Source organism: Acomys russatus, chromosome 17 (assembly GCF_903995435.1).
Source record: "Acomys russatus chromosome 17, mAcoRus1.1, whole genome shotgun sequence".
NCBI classification, from domain to species: domain Eukaryota; kingdom Metazoa; phylum Chordata; class Mammalia; order Rodentia; family Muridae; genus Acomys; species Acomys russatus.
This window is the reverse complement of record NC_067153.1, coordinates 27,791,534-27,808,646: the sequence shown is the minus strand read 5'-3', so window position 1 is coordinate 27,808,646 and position 17,113 is coordinate 27,791,534. Positions and strand designations below refer to the sequence as shown.

General features: G+C 41.4%; 1 protein-coding gene across 1 annotated transcript in view; it reads right to left on the bottom strand.

Moving 5' to 3' along the window:
- The window catches only part of Sntb1 (syntrophin beta 1), a 244,075-nt gene that overhangs the window by 85,314 nt on the left and 141,648 nt on the right, over positions 1 to 17,113 (bottom strand). Inside the window, exon 4 of the mRNA XM_051159651.1 lies at positions 4,596 to 4,803. Within this exon, the coding sequence (XP_051015608.1) occupies positions 4,596 to 4,803 (208 nt within the window). The remainder of the gene's footprint in view (positions 1 to 4,595; positions 4,804 to 17,113) is intronic.

Sequence of the window (17,113 nt, the reverse complement as noted above, 5' to 3'; positions counted from 1 at the left end):
CATGAGACCACACACACACACACACACACACACACACACACACACACACACACACACACACACATCATTGCATAAGCGCTACTCATGTACTCTCACCTGCAGAACAGTCTTGTGTGTGTGTTCTGCCTTCTCCACAAACTGACCCATTGCATGCCATACTCTTTTCCTCTTATCCTCTCTGGCAGTGCACTGAGTTATCTCCAGTTACTGGAGATTTCATGGTTTCTTAAGAGTCATCTTTCAGTTCCCTTGATTGTCTCAAGAAGAGGCTATGTTAGTATTCAGCTATCTTCACATGTAGCATCAAGGAGGTCTTAGGATTTGCACTGAACAGGACTTTGCAGAGGAAATTGATTTTGTTTCACATTATGTTAGTTCATATAAGCCTAACTCGTAAAACCTTGAAATTAAATATGATTTGTATAGTCTTGTCATGGAGCTGCTATTATTCATCCCCGAATCAAAGCTTAACAGTATAGTGAAAGACAAAGGACATCAATTTAAGGTAAATTGCAGCTGGATATATATAGGATCACACTTTATATCTTTACAAATACCAAGCAAATTCTGATATTTGTGATAAGAAAGGCACAATATTAAGGATTTGCCATTCATTGTATTTGGCTAAAAGCCATCCATATGAATCTACACTAGAATTTAGTATTAAACATCTATTTAAAAATCCCTTGTTTGGATTTGTTCCCTTGGACTTGATATATGGTAATTTTTTGAAAAAAATTGGAGTTAAGCAATAAAGGATATTCTTGCTTATAATAATTGTCCATGATAAGTCATTATTGCTCTTATAAATACACTGAAGCACATACTCAAGGAGACATCTGCAATGATTATTTAAAATTATATTGTAAGAATAATGGCATTCCCAGAACAGAAAGAGCTTTTTATATGCTCTTATTACTGCTCCATGGGAACGCCCAATAATGGCCTACAAATAGTTTGGGATAAGCCAAAGGCATAACTCAGTTTTTAGGTGAAAATGATGGGACCTCTGGAAACATTTCCAGTAGCATCACTAGGTCAATTACAATGTCACTATCTGGGCAAAAATGATTTTAAATACAGATTATAGTTGAAGGGATGAGAGAGGGATGGCTGAAGAAAGGAGCCCCTCTGGGGACCGGAGCTTAGTTGGTAGAGTGCTTACCCACTATGTACAGCTTGTGGGGAGGAGAGAAGACATGGCAGAAATTGCTCTCAGGTGGGGGTACATGAACAGCACCTATTTAATGAAGTGTGTGTGTGTGTGTGTGTGTGTGTGTGTGTGTGTGTGTGTGTGTTTGTGTGTGTGTCTGTGATGTACATGTGGCAGGAGGGTACACATCCCTATGAATATAGGCTTGGAAGGTGTGTGTGCTGGCCAGAACCCACATTCAGCTTGTGCCTCTTCACATCCGTTCCTGAGCTCCGAGGTGCCCATGCACATTAACAGACTCCACCAGCCATCTTCCCTTACCACATCAGCCTCATCCATTGGGAAATAACAACACAAGATTGGTAACCAGGGGTTGGCAGGAACTGGCTTTCCCTACTGAAGACTATGGTTGGGAGTGACCAGCTTTTTTCCAAAGCCATGGTGCCTGACAGTTTCAGGTCTTGCTCCTGCCCACGCCCTTTCACATGAAAGGCTAGCATAGCATCTCACTGTCCATTTTTGAGAACTCCTTTATCTATTTCAGGCATCTTGGCTACACTGATCAACTAACCCAGCTAGAAATCCCATTAGTCATTAGTTTGAATTCCTACCCATCTTTGCCAGGATAATGACGATGTGTTCCAACCCTTCTTCTAGGACGACTTGCATTAACTCAGGACCTTAATGCAATGAAGACACATTCTATCCCGATGGGGTCTTCATTTGTCCTTCTGTAAAGAGTATCTGCTGCTGTCATCATCCCTCTATGTATATACACATTATTATCCAAATTTTTCATTATGAAGAAGAAATGCCCCTTTGGGGATCAGAGCTTAGTTGGTAGGGTGCTTACCCACCATGTACAGAGGCCTGGATTTGATACACAGTACTACATACGTCACCAGGAATGGTGACATATACCTGTGATCTCAGGAGATCAGAAATTTGGGGGATCCTTAGCTACAGAATGAAGTTCGGCATCAGATTGGGCTACATGAGACATGGCCTCAAAAAATTAGAATAATCATGATGACACCCTCCCCAAAGAAAACTCCATACCCTTCTGGTGGCATACAACTGTCATAGCAGCAGTGGGGAGGTAGAGACAGGATGATCACAAGTTCTAGGCTTGCATGGGCTATATAGAAAGACTTTCATACCCCACCCCCAATAAAACTGAACTTCTTTATTTCTCAACGGACATGACTTGGTTCATCTTGATCTCAGACAACTGACTTGGTTCATCCATATCTCAGACAACTGGAGCTCTAAGTATGATCCAAGACAATCCAATTAGATATGATATTAGGGCTTTTGTTGGAAGGAGTGGGGCACAGAGGCTTTCATTTAGAGACATCCAAGAGTAAGGCAACAAGCCTGGAATGTTCAGGTCAAGCAGAGGTGACTTCTTTGAGAAGTAATGATCAATGTAGACAGAAACACAAAGAGATGGAAAGGTGTGACTAATATCATTAAGTGAACCCCTGGCACACTTGAAGCTTATCCTGGGACACAGGCTACACAACCCCATTGTGCTGAAAGAGAGTGGAACAACTGTCACTTGAAACTGCAGGATTCCTGCATGACAGCCCCCCCCAAGAGAAACACACCTGAGAAAGCAGACTATGGCAAGTGTTAGCCACCGTGACTCTACAAATGTCCACTGTCTAGGTTTCCTGTGCTCTTTTCATTAAGAACACTGACTTGAAACATGTACATTTATATCAAGACTACAGAAATACCTATGCAGAGATAGTCCATCACTGTAGATTCCCCTCTGACTACTCTGTCATAGACACACAGCTGCCCCCCTCCCCACACTTCTGGTTGCCTTCAGAGCCAGGAAGTTTGTGACTGGCTTCCTGAGGTTCACAGGCCTTATGGTATTGACACCCTTAACACCTCCACTGTCCTCTAGCTCTCTGACATCGGCCAACACCAATCCAAACAATCCACTCTGTGCTGAACCTTGTGGCCCAGACCCATGCGTGGACAGGTGCGCACAAAGAACAGTGGTGGAAAACAGCCTACTGCTCCATTCAGGTGTTATTTCCAAGTGCTATTTGACTAGGCCTGCTCAGATGACAGGATTTATTGGCAGGAAAGCTATTGTTGCGACATCTCAAGTCCCATTTACCATCTATTAGAAGGGGAGTCAGGGGGAGGTCAAACTGTCTCAAAGCCCAGTGTTCAGAAGCACCAGAACACTGCAGATTCAAGGGAGAGCAATCAGATGTAAGAAAAATGGCCAAGGCTCAAGCCCTCAAACCTTACTGTCACCAGTGTAGCAAAGGCTTCGGGAAAGGAAATCTGAGTGACAGTCTTAATGTTATATACAAAAACTCTTCCATGGCAGCTGCCCTCTATGGGGCACAGCCGTGTCTTTATCACCATCACCACCACTACCACCATCATCATCTTCATGTAAAAGGACTATTTTTTATATCCATCATTTATATGAAGGCCAAACAGTGACACCATCCACAATAGCCTGTCATTGCTTCAGAGACCTTCCTCAATACAGTATTTAATTGCCTGATTTGTTAAAATCTCTAATCTGTGACTTGATGAATTATATGTACAGCATAAATTAAAGCTCCTGCAGTTGCAGCCTTTCATTAGATTTTCATCTTGTCCCTATTGTCAAGCATATGTATTAAGTCTTGTGCACACATGTAAAAGTAAGAATGGGGACTACCTAGGAAAAAGAGGACTAGTGAAATGGGAAGAGAAACAAGAAGTGTGACTATGATATATAAACTATATAACTGCCATTATAAAACCCATAATTTTATATGAGAAATATATTCTAATAGATAATTTCAAATTGTTTCCTGTTCCAATATTGCCATGCATTCATTTTACATATGCCACTCCTTCTTAAACCTGTATCTCATAAAAAATAGGTGCTCATTAAGAAGGACATTCAAAACTTGCTTGTTTTAAAGTACAAATAAAGTAAGACAAGGTGGGAATAAATCAGCAGATAGTAGTTGCTCAATAAATTTCATTATTAATTTCATTGCTGTCATTTATAAACATATGATTCCTAAAGGATTTATTTAATTAATGAGCATGTTCATCAAAATCCACATAAAGGCATTCTGAGCAATCATTTCAACTTCCTTCTCCGTTGATGCTGTATTAGCGTGTCTGTTACTTTCCCTGCATATCACAGGGACACCACAGAATCAAACTATGCATTAACCTGTTCATTCATCCATTGAACAGATAGGGACCATGTATAATTTGCCACATATTTGAAAATATGCTAGAAAATGAACACTGATTAAGACAAATTGTCCATATAGTGCAATGGCATGAGGTCTTCTGGGATGGACAAGAAACACAATTGACCTTAAGGCAAGAACCAGCCTATAGAATGAGGTAATTTCAGTGGGGGGAACCCAGGAGCAATCGACAGGGGAGACATTCCTCTCACCTTTTCTGCAAGCCAGCCAAGATGCCTGATCTCACGACTGCCAGCAATGCCTGTCTTCCCCAGCTGCTCTCTGAAGTCAGCAATCACTCGGGCCAGCAAGTCGCTGACGTTGGAATGGATGGCACTGAACCAGGCTTGGGCTGTGGTGGAGTCCTTACTCCTCAGGATCACTGTGTGCTTAGCGTCTGGCGAGTGAATTTCAAGCTGCCTAGGGAAGCAGACAGAGGAGTTAAGGGGTGACCTGGTAGATCTTGTTTCATCCAAGCCTGCCTTTCTAAGGTGAATGCAATGCTTTTTTTCTGGTCGTGTACTTTTATGGTTCCACAATTCCTTCATTCACGCATTCATTTGTTCAAATGATCACTAGTTGTCCAGGCTCTTGTCTGTACCTTTGGAACACAGTATAACAGCATTATCACACCCAGCAAATCCCTCAAATTAAGGACACTTCATTTTCCTCTGATGCGGCTGATTCTGAGGTGAATGCACAGAGGATTTAGTATTGTCCCCACCCCATTGTTGCTGTGGCAGGAAGTAGCTGAAGGTAACAAGCCACATTCTTAATCATATTTCCCTACTGCTAGTCAGTTAAGATACTTTAAAATAAAAATGATCAAATTTTATACTCTTTGATTTTCTTTCTTTTTGAGACAGGGTCTCGTGTAGCTGAGCCCCAAATTCACTGGCCCTCCCCCAAATTATGTAACTGAGGATGATCTTAAACTGTTAATTCTGCTTCCTACTCTTACCATTCAAGGGCTAGAATTGTTGGTGTTTACTACTGTTCACCAGCCATCAACCATCTTATTCTTTAGGAATCTTGTTTGTGGCACACTTAAGTATGAGTGCATCACCTAGGCACATCTCGTAGTTAGTACTGAACATGAGAGCTTATGCCAGAGTTCAAGTTGGACCACTTGAAGTACAGTGTAAGTGAGTTTAGAGTAAATATGTTAATAGTGGGATGCTTTAGATAGGTTCTATGGTAATTTGAATAAAAATGGCCCTCATAGGCTCATATATTTGAATGCATAGTCACTGGGAAGTGGAGTTTCTTTGATAGGATTAGAAGGATGAGGAGGTGTGGCCTTGTGGGAGGAAGTATGTCACTGATTTGGCGGGGGGGGGGGGTGGCTGTGAAACTTTGGGGTTTCAAAAGCCAGAGAGTGGGTGGAGTATTGCTAACCATGCTGTTTGTTGGAAGAATGTGCATTTGGGGACTTTGGATTAGAGAAGTGGTTGAACACTTTAAGAAGGGCTTAATGGGCCATACCAGTAGAAGCATGAAAAACAGTTGTGCTGAGAACGTAGATTATGATGACCCTGATGAGGAGGCTTTAGAAGGAAAGAATGTAAGTAAGTGTCCTAGAGATGGTTCCTGTGATATTTTTGGACAAATAATGCAGCTATTTTCTGCCCTTGTCAAAAAGAAATCTGCCTAAAGGTAAATAGAAGAGTTTCAGATGAATGGTACTGACAGAGGAGATTTCAAGATAGCCTAGTATCAACTATGCTGCTTGACTATCAGTGGTCAGTCTTATGCAGATCTATAAAGAAAAGGAGCAGGGTGGATGAAAAATACAAAAGGTAAAAAGAAAAACCAGGAAGTGTAATGGAGCTAAGGTTAATGCTTAAGGGGGATCAAAAGTTTAAAGTACAGGCCAATATTAAATGGCATAAAGGAAGTTATGACCTCACTTAGCTAAGAGTCAATCTGTGAAAAGGAATTAAAGAAAAGCTCAAGCAGTGAAGGAAACCGCCAAAAGCAGAAAGCTGATGCAAATGCAATTGAAGGAGTGGGCCAAGTTTCAGTCCCACCGAACAGCAGGACTTGGAAGTTTTGGCATCGTGGTATTTTCTAGCTTTAGTGTGAAGGATACAAGAAAGTGCTAAGAAAAGCTGCTGGGACCAGGCATATGTCAGTGGTGTCCCTGTATAGAGGCCCACAGAGGCTATTGTGTGGAGCTGTGAAGGGGAAGCCTGGATTGTGTTGGAGACTTCAAGATGTTGGAGATGCCAGAGCCGTGGGAGTCCTGCCAAGCAAAGTTTCAGAACAGGTATGGAACCAGCCCAAGAAAGAGAAGTCTGTTGCAGTCACCAAAGCTGAAAGAAATTGGAGACCTGAAGGACCCTTTGACACTAGATGTGGAGATGCAGAATTTGGAGTTTGCCCTGCTGTTTGTTTGTTTGTTTGTTTGATTTATTTTATCTTGTTTTGGTCTAGAATTTCATCACCATGCTCCTTTTCTTCTCTTTTGGAATGGTAATATATATTTTGTGCCATAGGACATTGGAAATATGTGTTCTGTTTTTTAAATATATTTTATTAATTTATTCATATTACATCTCAATTGTTATCCCATCCCTTGTATGTGTTCTGTTTTTTAGCTTGATTTTGTAGGAGGTTACAGTTAAGACCACCCATGAATCTTATAAGAGACTATGAACTTTGGATGTTTAAATAGTGTTGAGATTCTGATAAACTATGGGGACTTTTGAAATTGGACTCAGTGTGTTTTTGAATTATGATATGGCTACAAGTCTATAGGGGTCAGGGACTGGAATGTGATGGTTTGAATAAAAATGGCTCCCATAGGCTCCTATATTTGAATGCTTAGTCACTAGAGAGTGGAACTCCGATAGGATTAGAAGGATTAGAAGGCATGGCCTTGTTGGAAGAAGTGTGCCACAGGTAATGGGGGCGGGGTGAAGCTTTGAGGTTTCAAAAGATCTCGTCAGGGTCCCTTTGTCCTTCTTAGGGCCTGCAGATCAGGATGCAGCTCTTGGATACTGCTGCAGCACCATGCTTCTTGCCATGGTGATATGAACTGAGCCTCTGAGACTGTAAGCAAGCCCCCAATTAAATGCTTTCTTTATAAGAGTTGTCTTGATCATGATGTCTCCTCACAGCAACATAACAGTAACTGAGATGGGCACCTTTTGCGTTTAATTTGTTATTGTGGGGAAATTACATGTTAGTGTTGGATATGCACAAACAGTATAGAAAGGTCTGTCCGGCTTTCCACCTAGATTCCATTGATGATTATATTTTGCACACTACACTTTGATCTAAAAACAGGCAAAACATAGACAAAAATTTGTCTCTGCGGTTTTATTCTGTATAGATTTGTGTAAGGCCACAGTAATCCTGCTACAAAACTGTTCAATCACCACAAGGATTTCCCAGCAACCTAGCAACCTTCTCACTACCATCCCTGGCTGCCGTGTGTACTCCAGCTTTGTATTTCTCAGTAGAGTTACTTTTTATTGCAGGGAAAATACTATATTTATTTTTATTCACTGGTGTTGGTATTGGGAACCTCAAGACAGAATTAAATTACCCATGTATTAATTTCCTTTCACTGCTTAATAGTTATACTACAGTCCACTAGGAATTTACTACATTCCAGGCAAAGTGTTTAAGCCTTTAATATAATAATAGTAGGATGTCCCCGATAATCCTGTGACTTGTATTGTTAACCCGTTGAGCATAATTGAAAGTTGAAGTTTAGAAGGACAGGGAAATAATTTATCTAAGGCTACACAATTGGTGGTTTTGGGATTCAAACACATGTGAACCTATGGATTAAAAAAACAGGTTTCAGTATCTCTGTTTTAGATTGGCTAGCATCTGAGAGGAAGGCAACTGTTGTCCTTTATAGCAGTCTGAAGACTGGTATTCATCACCTGGGACAGGCCCATTAGTCCCCTCCTTAGCTCCTGCTTTGAAAGATAGCTATTTTTTAGATCACATGAAAGTTAGACATCTCAAGGCAACCCGGCCCCATTAACATTTGAAACCGACCTTTGGGAGAAAATAATTTAACTCAGAAACCAGAACTGTAGAAAAGAAATGATTTGGAAAGTGGGGTTTCTCCAAGGACTTTGAGCAACAATTAGCATTCTTTGTAAGAAATTTGAAAACAAGCCACGACAGCCTGACGGTTTTATGTGATGAGCCAGGGGAATCTAGCAGTGACATCTGTCCCCACCCAAGAGAAAAACAATGGTATGCCTTTTGGGGACTTTCCAGAGAGAGAGGCAGGAAGTCAAAGGTAGGCTTGGGATCCTAGAAACATGCTGAGGAACACTCTTAACCTGTCTCTCACTGTTTATTGTTCTAGAAAGTTATAACATGGAAGCACTTCATTAACAAAATTTTCTTCTGAATATTTGTTTGTTTTTTTGTTTTTCATGTCAGTTGGGGAGCCATCACTCTCCAGTGGCACTCTCTCTCTCCCTCTCTCTCTCTCTCTCCCTCTCTCTCTCTCTCACACACACACACACACACACACACACACATACACACAAACACACACACACACACATGCACCTTTGCACATGTGCACATTGATGCCCGAAGAAAAAGAAACTTTAAGTAAACTTTAAAAATGATAATACTCAGAAAAATACACCGACTACATGTATACAAACTGATATTTCCTTCGTTCATTGTTTGTTCCTTCGTCCCTTCCTTTTTTCCTTCCTTCAGTTTTAGGACACAAAGTCTTGCTATATTAATTTGTGAACTTGCAATCTTCCTGTCTGGACTTCCTGAATGCTGAAATTTCAGATGTGCACCACATGCCCAGCCTTTGAGTATATTCTGGAAGGTGAATGAACGCGTATAATGGCTAACTGGATCAAGCAATAGGAAACTGAAGGCATCCTACAAGTCCTTCTTGTTGTCTGTCTCCAGTGACCATCCACCAAAATATCCACTCTTGGACTTTCTGTCATCACAGTTGACTGGTTCCTGTGTGATGGATAATTGTGAAGGTGCTTCTTCTTATTTTATTTTTATATAGACTTTTGCTTGCTAAGCACATATTAAGCATGGCTCTCAGCCCTTAAAAAGTTTTGTTTGTTTGTTTTGTGTGTGTGTGTGTGTGTGTGTGTGTGTGTGTGTGTGTGTGTGTGTGTGTGTGTGTGTGTGTGTGTGTATTTCTCTGAATTGTCTAGGCTGGCTTAGAGATCGCTGCATACCTCATTTAGGTCTTAAACTCATTCAGAACTTAAACTCACCCTATAGCCCAAGCAGACCTTGAATGTGTGATCTTGTCTTTGGCTTCCAAGTAGCTGACAGGCCTCTGCCGCCACCCACCTCCAACACTGTTTCCTGACCTACAAATCATGTTGTTATCTGAACAGTGTGTGTATAGCTGGGGATGGTGGAGAGGAGGGAGGAGAAAGACAGAGAACAGAGACACAGAGAGGGAGCAGAAGAAAGTGAGAAGGATACAGGGGGAGGGAAGGAGATAGGGGGGAAGGATGGAGAAAGAGAGAAACTAGGGAGGAGATCCTCAGGCAAAGTTTAAATATCAGGTCCCATTACGTTCTCCAATGGCTCTCAAAATGTGGACAAGTCCAGCAGCTTCACCTTCCTCGGAACTTACTAGAAATATACAGTATTTGGGTTCCTTCTCAGCACTTTTAGGAATCCTGGGATCAGAGTCCAGCAACCTGAGCAACAAACTAGGTGTGATTCTAGTTGAGGCAGATCTGCTCTGTAGGCTAATAAAAGTCTCACTATAGCTGGTGCCCGGCTTCCCAGCAGCTGAAATGGCCATGCTGAATGGTAAGATGAACTGCCAACTAGTCCTCAAGGAGGAGGAGCAGCGGACCCAGAGCAGAAGAAGGGTCTGGAGCTTTTGTAGTCAAAGATAGTAGAAGAGGTTCTCAATGAAAGCATTCCTCAGAAACCCAGAATAGATTTCTTTTAAAACATCATCTACTTAAATACAGAGGCTTGGAGCTCATCCCAGACTTATCAAATAAAGCTCTTCAGTGGTCGTGGGCTGGGCATCTGCTTTAAAATGTCCATGCATTATAGAGATTGACTTTGGAGCAGACACCCAAGCCCAGGCTGGAGGCCTTGAAGAGATGAGACAATGTGTTCAGGTGATATGGTGAGAGACAGTTAAAATTAAGGGCCATTTGAGGGGTAGTATGGGAAATGAAGATGGTGGAAGCTTCCACATATGTATATGGAGTATATAAGCTTCCAAACATATGGAATATATATATATATATATATATATATATATATATATATATATATATATATATATATGTCATCTCATATATGTACATGATGAAGAAATTTGAGGCTTTTAGAAATTAAATCACTCATTTGTCAGTACAACTTCTAGTTGTATTTCATAGTAATGTAGCTTGAATTGACTGAAGGAAAGAAAGGAGGCACAACAGAAGAGACACTCTAACTGCATATGTCTGTCTGTCTGTCTGTATTATGTTTGTATGTACAGCTGTATGTATGAAGGTGATCTAAACAAAACTGCCAAATAACAAGGAGACACAGTCCCATTTTCACCAAATGAAGCTTCTAGGACTAGGATTGGGTTACATCTAACTGAGTTATTTGCCAACGGAGTCCATGGGAATCCCCAAACAGCCCAGGTTGCTGCTACCAAGACTATTGGTTGCTCTCCACTGATAGCTGATAGCAAGTCCCCATTGCTGAACACACAACTCACTGAACATGGAGAAGTCAAGAACTAGCGCCTTCATCTCTACCTTCCAGTCTTTGGTACAGGAAGGTACAAGAAGCTACTCTGCAGGCTACCAATAAAAGGAACATAGACACCAGGCCAACCACAAGCCCTTTCTTTATAGTGCTGTTACACTTAAAAGATATGCTGGGGCAATGTTGGCATAAAGCTTATGGAAGTAACTAAGCAATAGCTGATTTGACTTAAAGCCCATTCCCAACACTGCTTGGGTGACCAAGAACCAGATACTATTTTTATTATGTTATATTGTATTGTATTATATTATAATCCTTTAGAAGCCTGTTTATTTTCTAATGATAGGCAGGAAGGGATTGGATCCAGATAGGAGGAGAGATGGGGAGAAACTGGGCAGAGTAGGGGGAGGGAAAACTATAATCAGGAGAAATTATGTGATAAAACATATTTTCAATAAAGGGAAAAAAATGAAGAGATACAGCATCTAAGTGAGAAGATGCTACGTGAATACAATAGTTATCTACTGCTAAGTAACAAGATCTCTCAAAACCATGTGCCTTAAACTCCAAACACTTATTATCTCACAGTTTCTGTGGATCAGGAACTGGGAGGCAGAGTGTGTAGCTGAGCGAAGTGAGACATAACCACAGAGCTGATGATAGTCCTGGGCAGAGCAAGGCAGGGCTGAGACCAGGGACACTCAGAGCTGGCCTCAGAGTGTCTCTTTTGTTGTGTCCTCTTTCTTTCCATTAGCTAATTCAAGCCATGGTGCTGTGAAATACAGCTGGAAGCCTTACCAATGACAAATGAGTGCTTTCGTTTCTGTAAGCCTTGAATGTCTTCATCCCCTATACAACAGCACTGATGCCAATTATGATGAAAGTGATGATTCTGATGATGACTATAAATTCTCTTTCACAGGGTGATTAAGGGTAACACGTTGTGATTGATAAATCCCAATAATTGTTGTTTATGCTGTCAACATTTAAGATTCCTGACTTAGTAAGTGGGAAAAGAAACTTTGTTAGTAAATATAAGATGCATATTTTCTGTGTACAGTGACATTTGTGTTAGCTTCTCTTCTCTGATTTTATTTTAAAATTTAAAATTAGATTTATTCATTGTGTGTGTGTGTGTGTGTGTGTGTGTGTGTGTGTGTGTGTGTGTTTGTGAGACAAGAACAAAATAAAAATTCTTTGATTCCAGCATACTATAGAAACAAGAAAGCTACTTACTTGGTCAGTGTCTCCAAAAGAACCTATCACCTGTAATGTGTCGATCAACGTGCTGCCAAAATTCAAGTCCAAGTAGAACCTTAGACTGAATGTTTTGGGAATGGAATCCTTGCAGATATAGTTCAGGTAAGAGATTCTTTTATTTTTTATAATATAAAATTTGTAAATATTATAGTGTAGTATTTATCTCTTATAATAGAGATTATTTTATCCCATTAACCTACCCACTGGAGTTGGGTGGGTGGATGGTATAATTTCACTGTAAGAGACAGAAGAGGAGCAGTGAGTCAAAGTGGGCCAAGGGTATCGGCACCTAGCCTGGCAACCTGAGTTCAATCCCTGGAACCTCTGGTTGAAGGAGGAAATGAACTTCCTGAATGTTGTTCTCCAGCTTCTACATGTACATCACGATCTATGTATGCCCGCTTGCACACACACGCGCACACACACACACACACACGCACACACACATGCACACACACACGCGCACACACGCACACACACACGCACGCACACACGCACACACGCACACACACGCGCGCACACACACGCACGCACACACACACGCACGCACACGCGCACACACACGCACACACACACACACACGCGCACACACACGCACGCACACACACGCACACGCACACACATGCGCACAATAAATAAAGTAAAAATAGGGGGACAAAAAAAGACGCAGAAACAAACAGTGAAGAAGGTGATGGAGAGATGCAGCAATGAGGCATGGTTTTCAGGCATTTCCATGCAGCTAGGAGTGAGGGATGCAGGAGTCATGGGGCTTCTCCATCCTGTCTTCCAGAAGGGACCCATTCTGTCAACACATCGACCGATGTCTCCAGATTCTGAAACCTGAGGTGGATCCGTGTCTATCATATCCTACTACTACCAAGTGACACTTGATCATATCCCACAACCATCCTCCTGCCCATCATGAGCTCAGGACTGCTCTAAAGTTTAATATCCACAGAAGCACAAAGAAAAGCCCAAGACAGGTCAGTTAGAGCCGTGCCTATTACGTCTCCATCTCAACACACTCGGATTTAAAATCTCCGTAAAAAGAAAGCCGGTTCCCACTAGTGTCCAATCCTCTCACACAGAAGGAAAAAAAAGGGAATCCGTTGGGAACGACCACAAACACAGTCTTGGAAAAATGTTGGCCCACGGTAGGGCTCCGCTAAGCCTAGTAAGCAAGCCCTCTACTTCGTTCTCCCGGTACAGAAAACTGAGAGAAGTCCCTTGCTAACTGTGAGTCCTACATTTCTGGAACTGGGGATGAGGAAGGAGGAGGGAGCTGAGGAGCAATAAAGTCAGGAGGGCTGATGGGAGCTATTTTGAGCAACCGAGTCTTTTATAACTCCTATTTCGTTCCCCAGTTGAACTGACCACTGCTTGATGAATTGTGTTTATCTGTAGTTCAGCGATAAAGTTCTCTTTTAATTCCCCGTTGAATAGAAATATTTAGGGCAATGCCACAGCTGTGTTTATTCACACACTCCGCCACAGTTATGTAAATACTGTCTATGGAACTATTTCTGATAAAGGCCCCATACCAACCCCGAGGAATTAGATGCTCACTCTAGATGCCGGCCAAGATGAGCAGTTTCGATCCAGCTTGGCAGAGCTGTGAATGGTATCACAGCTTCTCAGAGTTCATTTGGCAAGCTTCGCGATGAAAGCGGCACTTTCTTCTTCTCTTGCTCTCGCAAAGCTTCCACTGAGCCAAACGCTTGCTGGAGTTCTCTACTTCTCTACCTTAGAAACATGAAGCTGCCATATGAAACTTGAGGGCCCCTTAATACAAAATTAATAAGTAAAACAGAAGTTGCAACTTAGAGACTCTCCTCTGCTGTGAAGCTGGAGAAAACAAAGATGACGCTATTTGCTTTCCACAACCACCAGTCACCGGGGATGTAAACTATGTGATCAATGTGGCTGTTCCAGGGTCTCAGATCCTTAATTTCTGTGACACCTAAAATCATCAACTCTCTGAAAGTCAAGGGTAAAGGTTACTCTCTCTCTGGATGCCAGGGTTTTCATATATTTTTATTTCTTCCCTTATGCTTTTCTCCATTTCTCAAAAATGTCTTGCAATGTAATCAGAAAAGTTTAAAAATATTTTTTTATTTGTTTAAAAAATATGTTTAGAAAACTTTAACAAAGCCATTAGGGATATGATTTGCTAAGTAAAAAGAAAGTCATATGTGAAGAAAAAAACGTATCTTATTCCTAGATAATACTAGGGAAAAATAGATGAAAGTAAGAAATATGTATTGTAACTAAGACATGAAAAATATTTAAAAAAATTTATTTATATTTTATGTGCTTTGATGTTTTGCCTGAATGTATGTCTGTGTGAGGGTATGAGGTTTCCTGCAATTAGAGTTAGAGACAGTTGTGAGCTGCCATGTGGGTGCGAGGAATTGAGGCCAGGTCCTCTGGAAGAGCAGCCCATGCGCTTAGCCTCTGAGCCATCTATTTTTAAAAAGGTAGTAACAACATTGAAAGTGAGGACTAGTACTTGTTCTATAGGGGTGCAACACACACACACACATACATACACACACACACACACACACACACACACACACACACACACACATCACCACCACTAGTTTTTCTTCTTCCCTTTCACTCAGCTAGCCTAGGAACTTGATCATGTTGTACCCACACCCTGATTAAGAAGTGGCCCTTTAGATGGGCCAATCTGTCTAGGCTTATCCAGTCAGCAATAAAGTATATTGAGGCTGGAGTCAAAGTCATCCCACTTTAAAACCCATACCTTAGTCACTACACTGCTATGGTTTAAATATGGCGGTACTACGAAGCTCACAGGTGTGCTAGTTAGCTTATTATTGCTGTAAACACACGTGAGACAAAAGCGACTTAAAGGAAGAAGAAGGATTTATGTTACAGTTTGAGAGTACTGTCCTTCATGGTGAGGTAGTCACGGCTACAGGAATGTGAGGCATCTGGTCACATTATATTTGAACTTAGGAAGAAGAGGGGTGATGGATACTTAGCCTCAGCTACCTCTTTTTAATTCATCCCTGGATCCCTGACTAGGGAATGATGCCAAACTCAATTGACTCAGATCTTCCTACCTCAATTAACCTAGTTTAGCAACTCCCTCAGAGATGCGTCAGAGGCTTGTCTCCTTGGTGATTCTTGACCCTCTCAAGTTGACAATCAATATTAACTATTATAATGGGTGGAAGGTTTAGACCCTATGTCATTGCAAAATGCTCTGGACCTTAAAGAAAAGATGCTTTATTGGAGTTTTTTTTTTTTTTTTAAGTTACCAGGAGTTTCCCTTTAAAGAGAATCTTGGGAACTGAGTTTCTCAGTCTCTTTCTTCTTCATGGCTCATGTTTGCAGTTGCTCCACTACCTGCACCCACCATGAGGTGCCATCCTAGCCAGAGGCCCAAGCAAACTGAACTGTCTGATCTTGGATTTGAACCTCCAGATTGTGAGCTAGATAACCTCTCTTCTCTTAGTAAGTTAATTACCTCAGGCATTCTCTTGTGAAGCTGACTAGTATATATTTCCATTCACTGGAGGTTTGTAAAACACGCCTGCCTCACTTAAGAGCGGGGACCATTTTGCATCGTGTTTGCTGCTCAGCGTCTTTGGAGTACCATTCCAATAAACTTGGAAAGTTTTCCAAGTTACAAGTGGTGCTTCTGCATGACATAGGGCAGAATTCAGGTTTTTAATCTTTCACTGCTGCCTGGGAACTGCCTACAAACTGGCAATGTCGACAGAGACAAGTACATGAGAAGGGAGTGCACAGAATCCACCTCTGGGAAGATATGGTGTGGAGGCATCTAGCTCTCGGTGACAGGGCTTGGCCAGTGCCATCTGTGGTGCAAGCTGAGGTAGTTGCCTACACTGTAGGAAGATTGTTGAGTGGTGTGGCAAGTGTGTGTGGCATTTTGCCTAGCTCAGCTGTAGTCGTGGGATTTGCGTGTTGAGTTTCTAAGCCTGGTTCTTGGAAATCTTCAGGACACACAAAAGAACTCCAATTCCACTAACCAGACTTTATCCTGATGCTGAAATCTACAATCCCCAGCCAAGAATGTGGATTTAGGACGCAGGTTGCTATGATGAAAGCTAATGAGATCACTTAAAGAATGTGTCAAGTGTGAGCAGTTAATGGGGAAAAGAAAGCCAGAGTTTGTGTTGTTTTTCATAAAAATCCTATTTGGAGAACAGGTCATGCATGATAATAGCATTCTGAGCTCTGAGGGGACCTGACAGTATCTTTCACACTGGCCAGATGCCAGTTTTAGAATGACATATACATTTATAAAATATGTGAAGAATTTCAGCCCGTTGACCTCTCCTGGGGTAAATCGTGTCCTTATCAAAGTTTAAAGGAAGGAATCAGCTAAAGTCAGAAGTAGAGAAAACATTCCATTTTTCCACTATCCATCTCAGGAGTACTTTGCAAAAATATTCTGCAGTTTCTTCTTGTTCAACCAGTTAGAAAAATCTTATTACACAGGTGCTGTGTAAGTGAAACACAGCACTTTTCCTCTAGAAATTGGTAACTTACACTGGTAAGTGATTTGGTCTACAGTCCAATCCAGAGTATAAAAATCTGGCATCTGAGAGCTCGGATTTCCATCTTTTGGATTAGATTTATATTGAGCTGTGACGGCTAAATTCAGCAAGTAATGTAAGATGTCTAGTTAAATGTGAGCTTCAGATAAACAAGGGATAATTTCTTACTATGTGAACTAAGACATATCGAGTGATAGAAATGGAAAAAGGACACA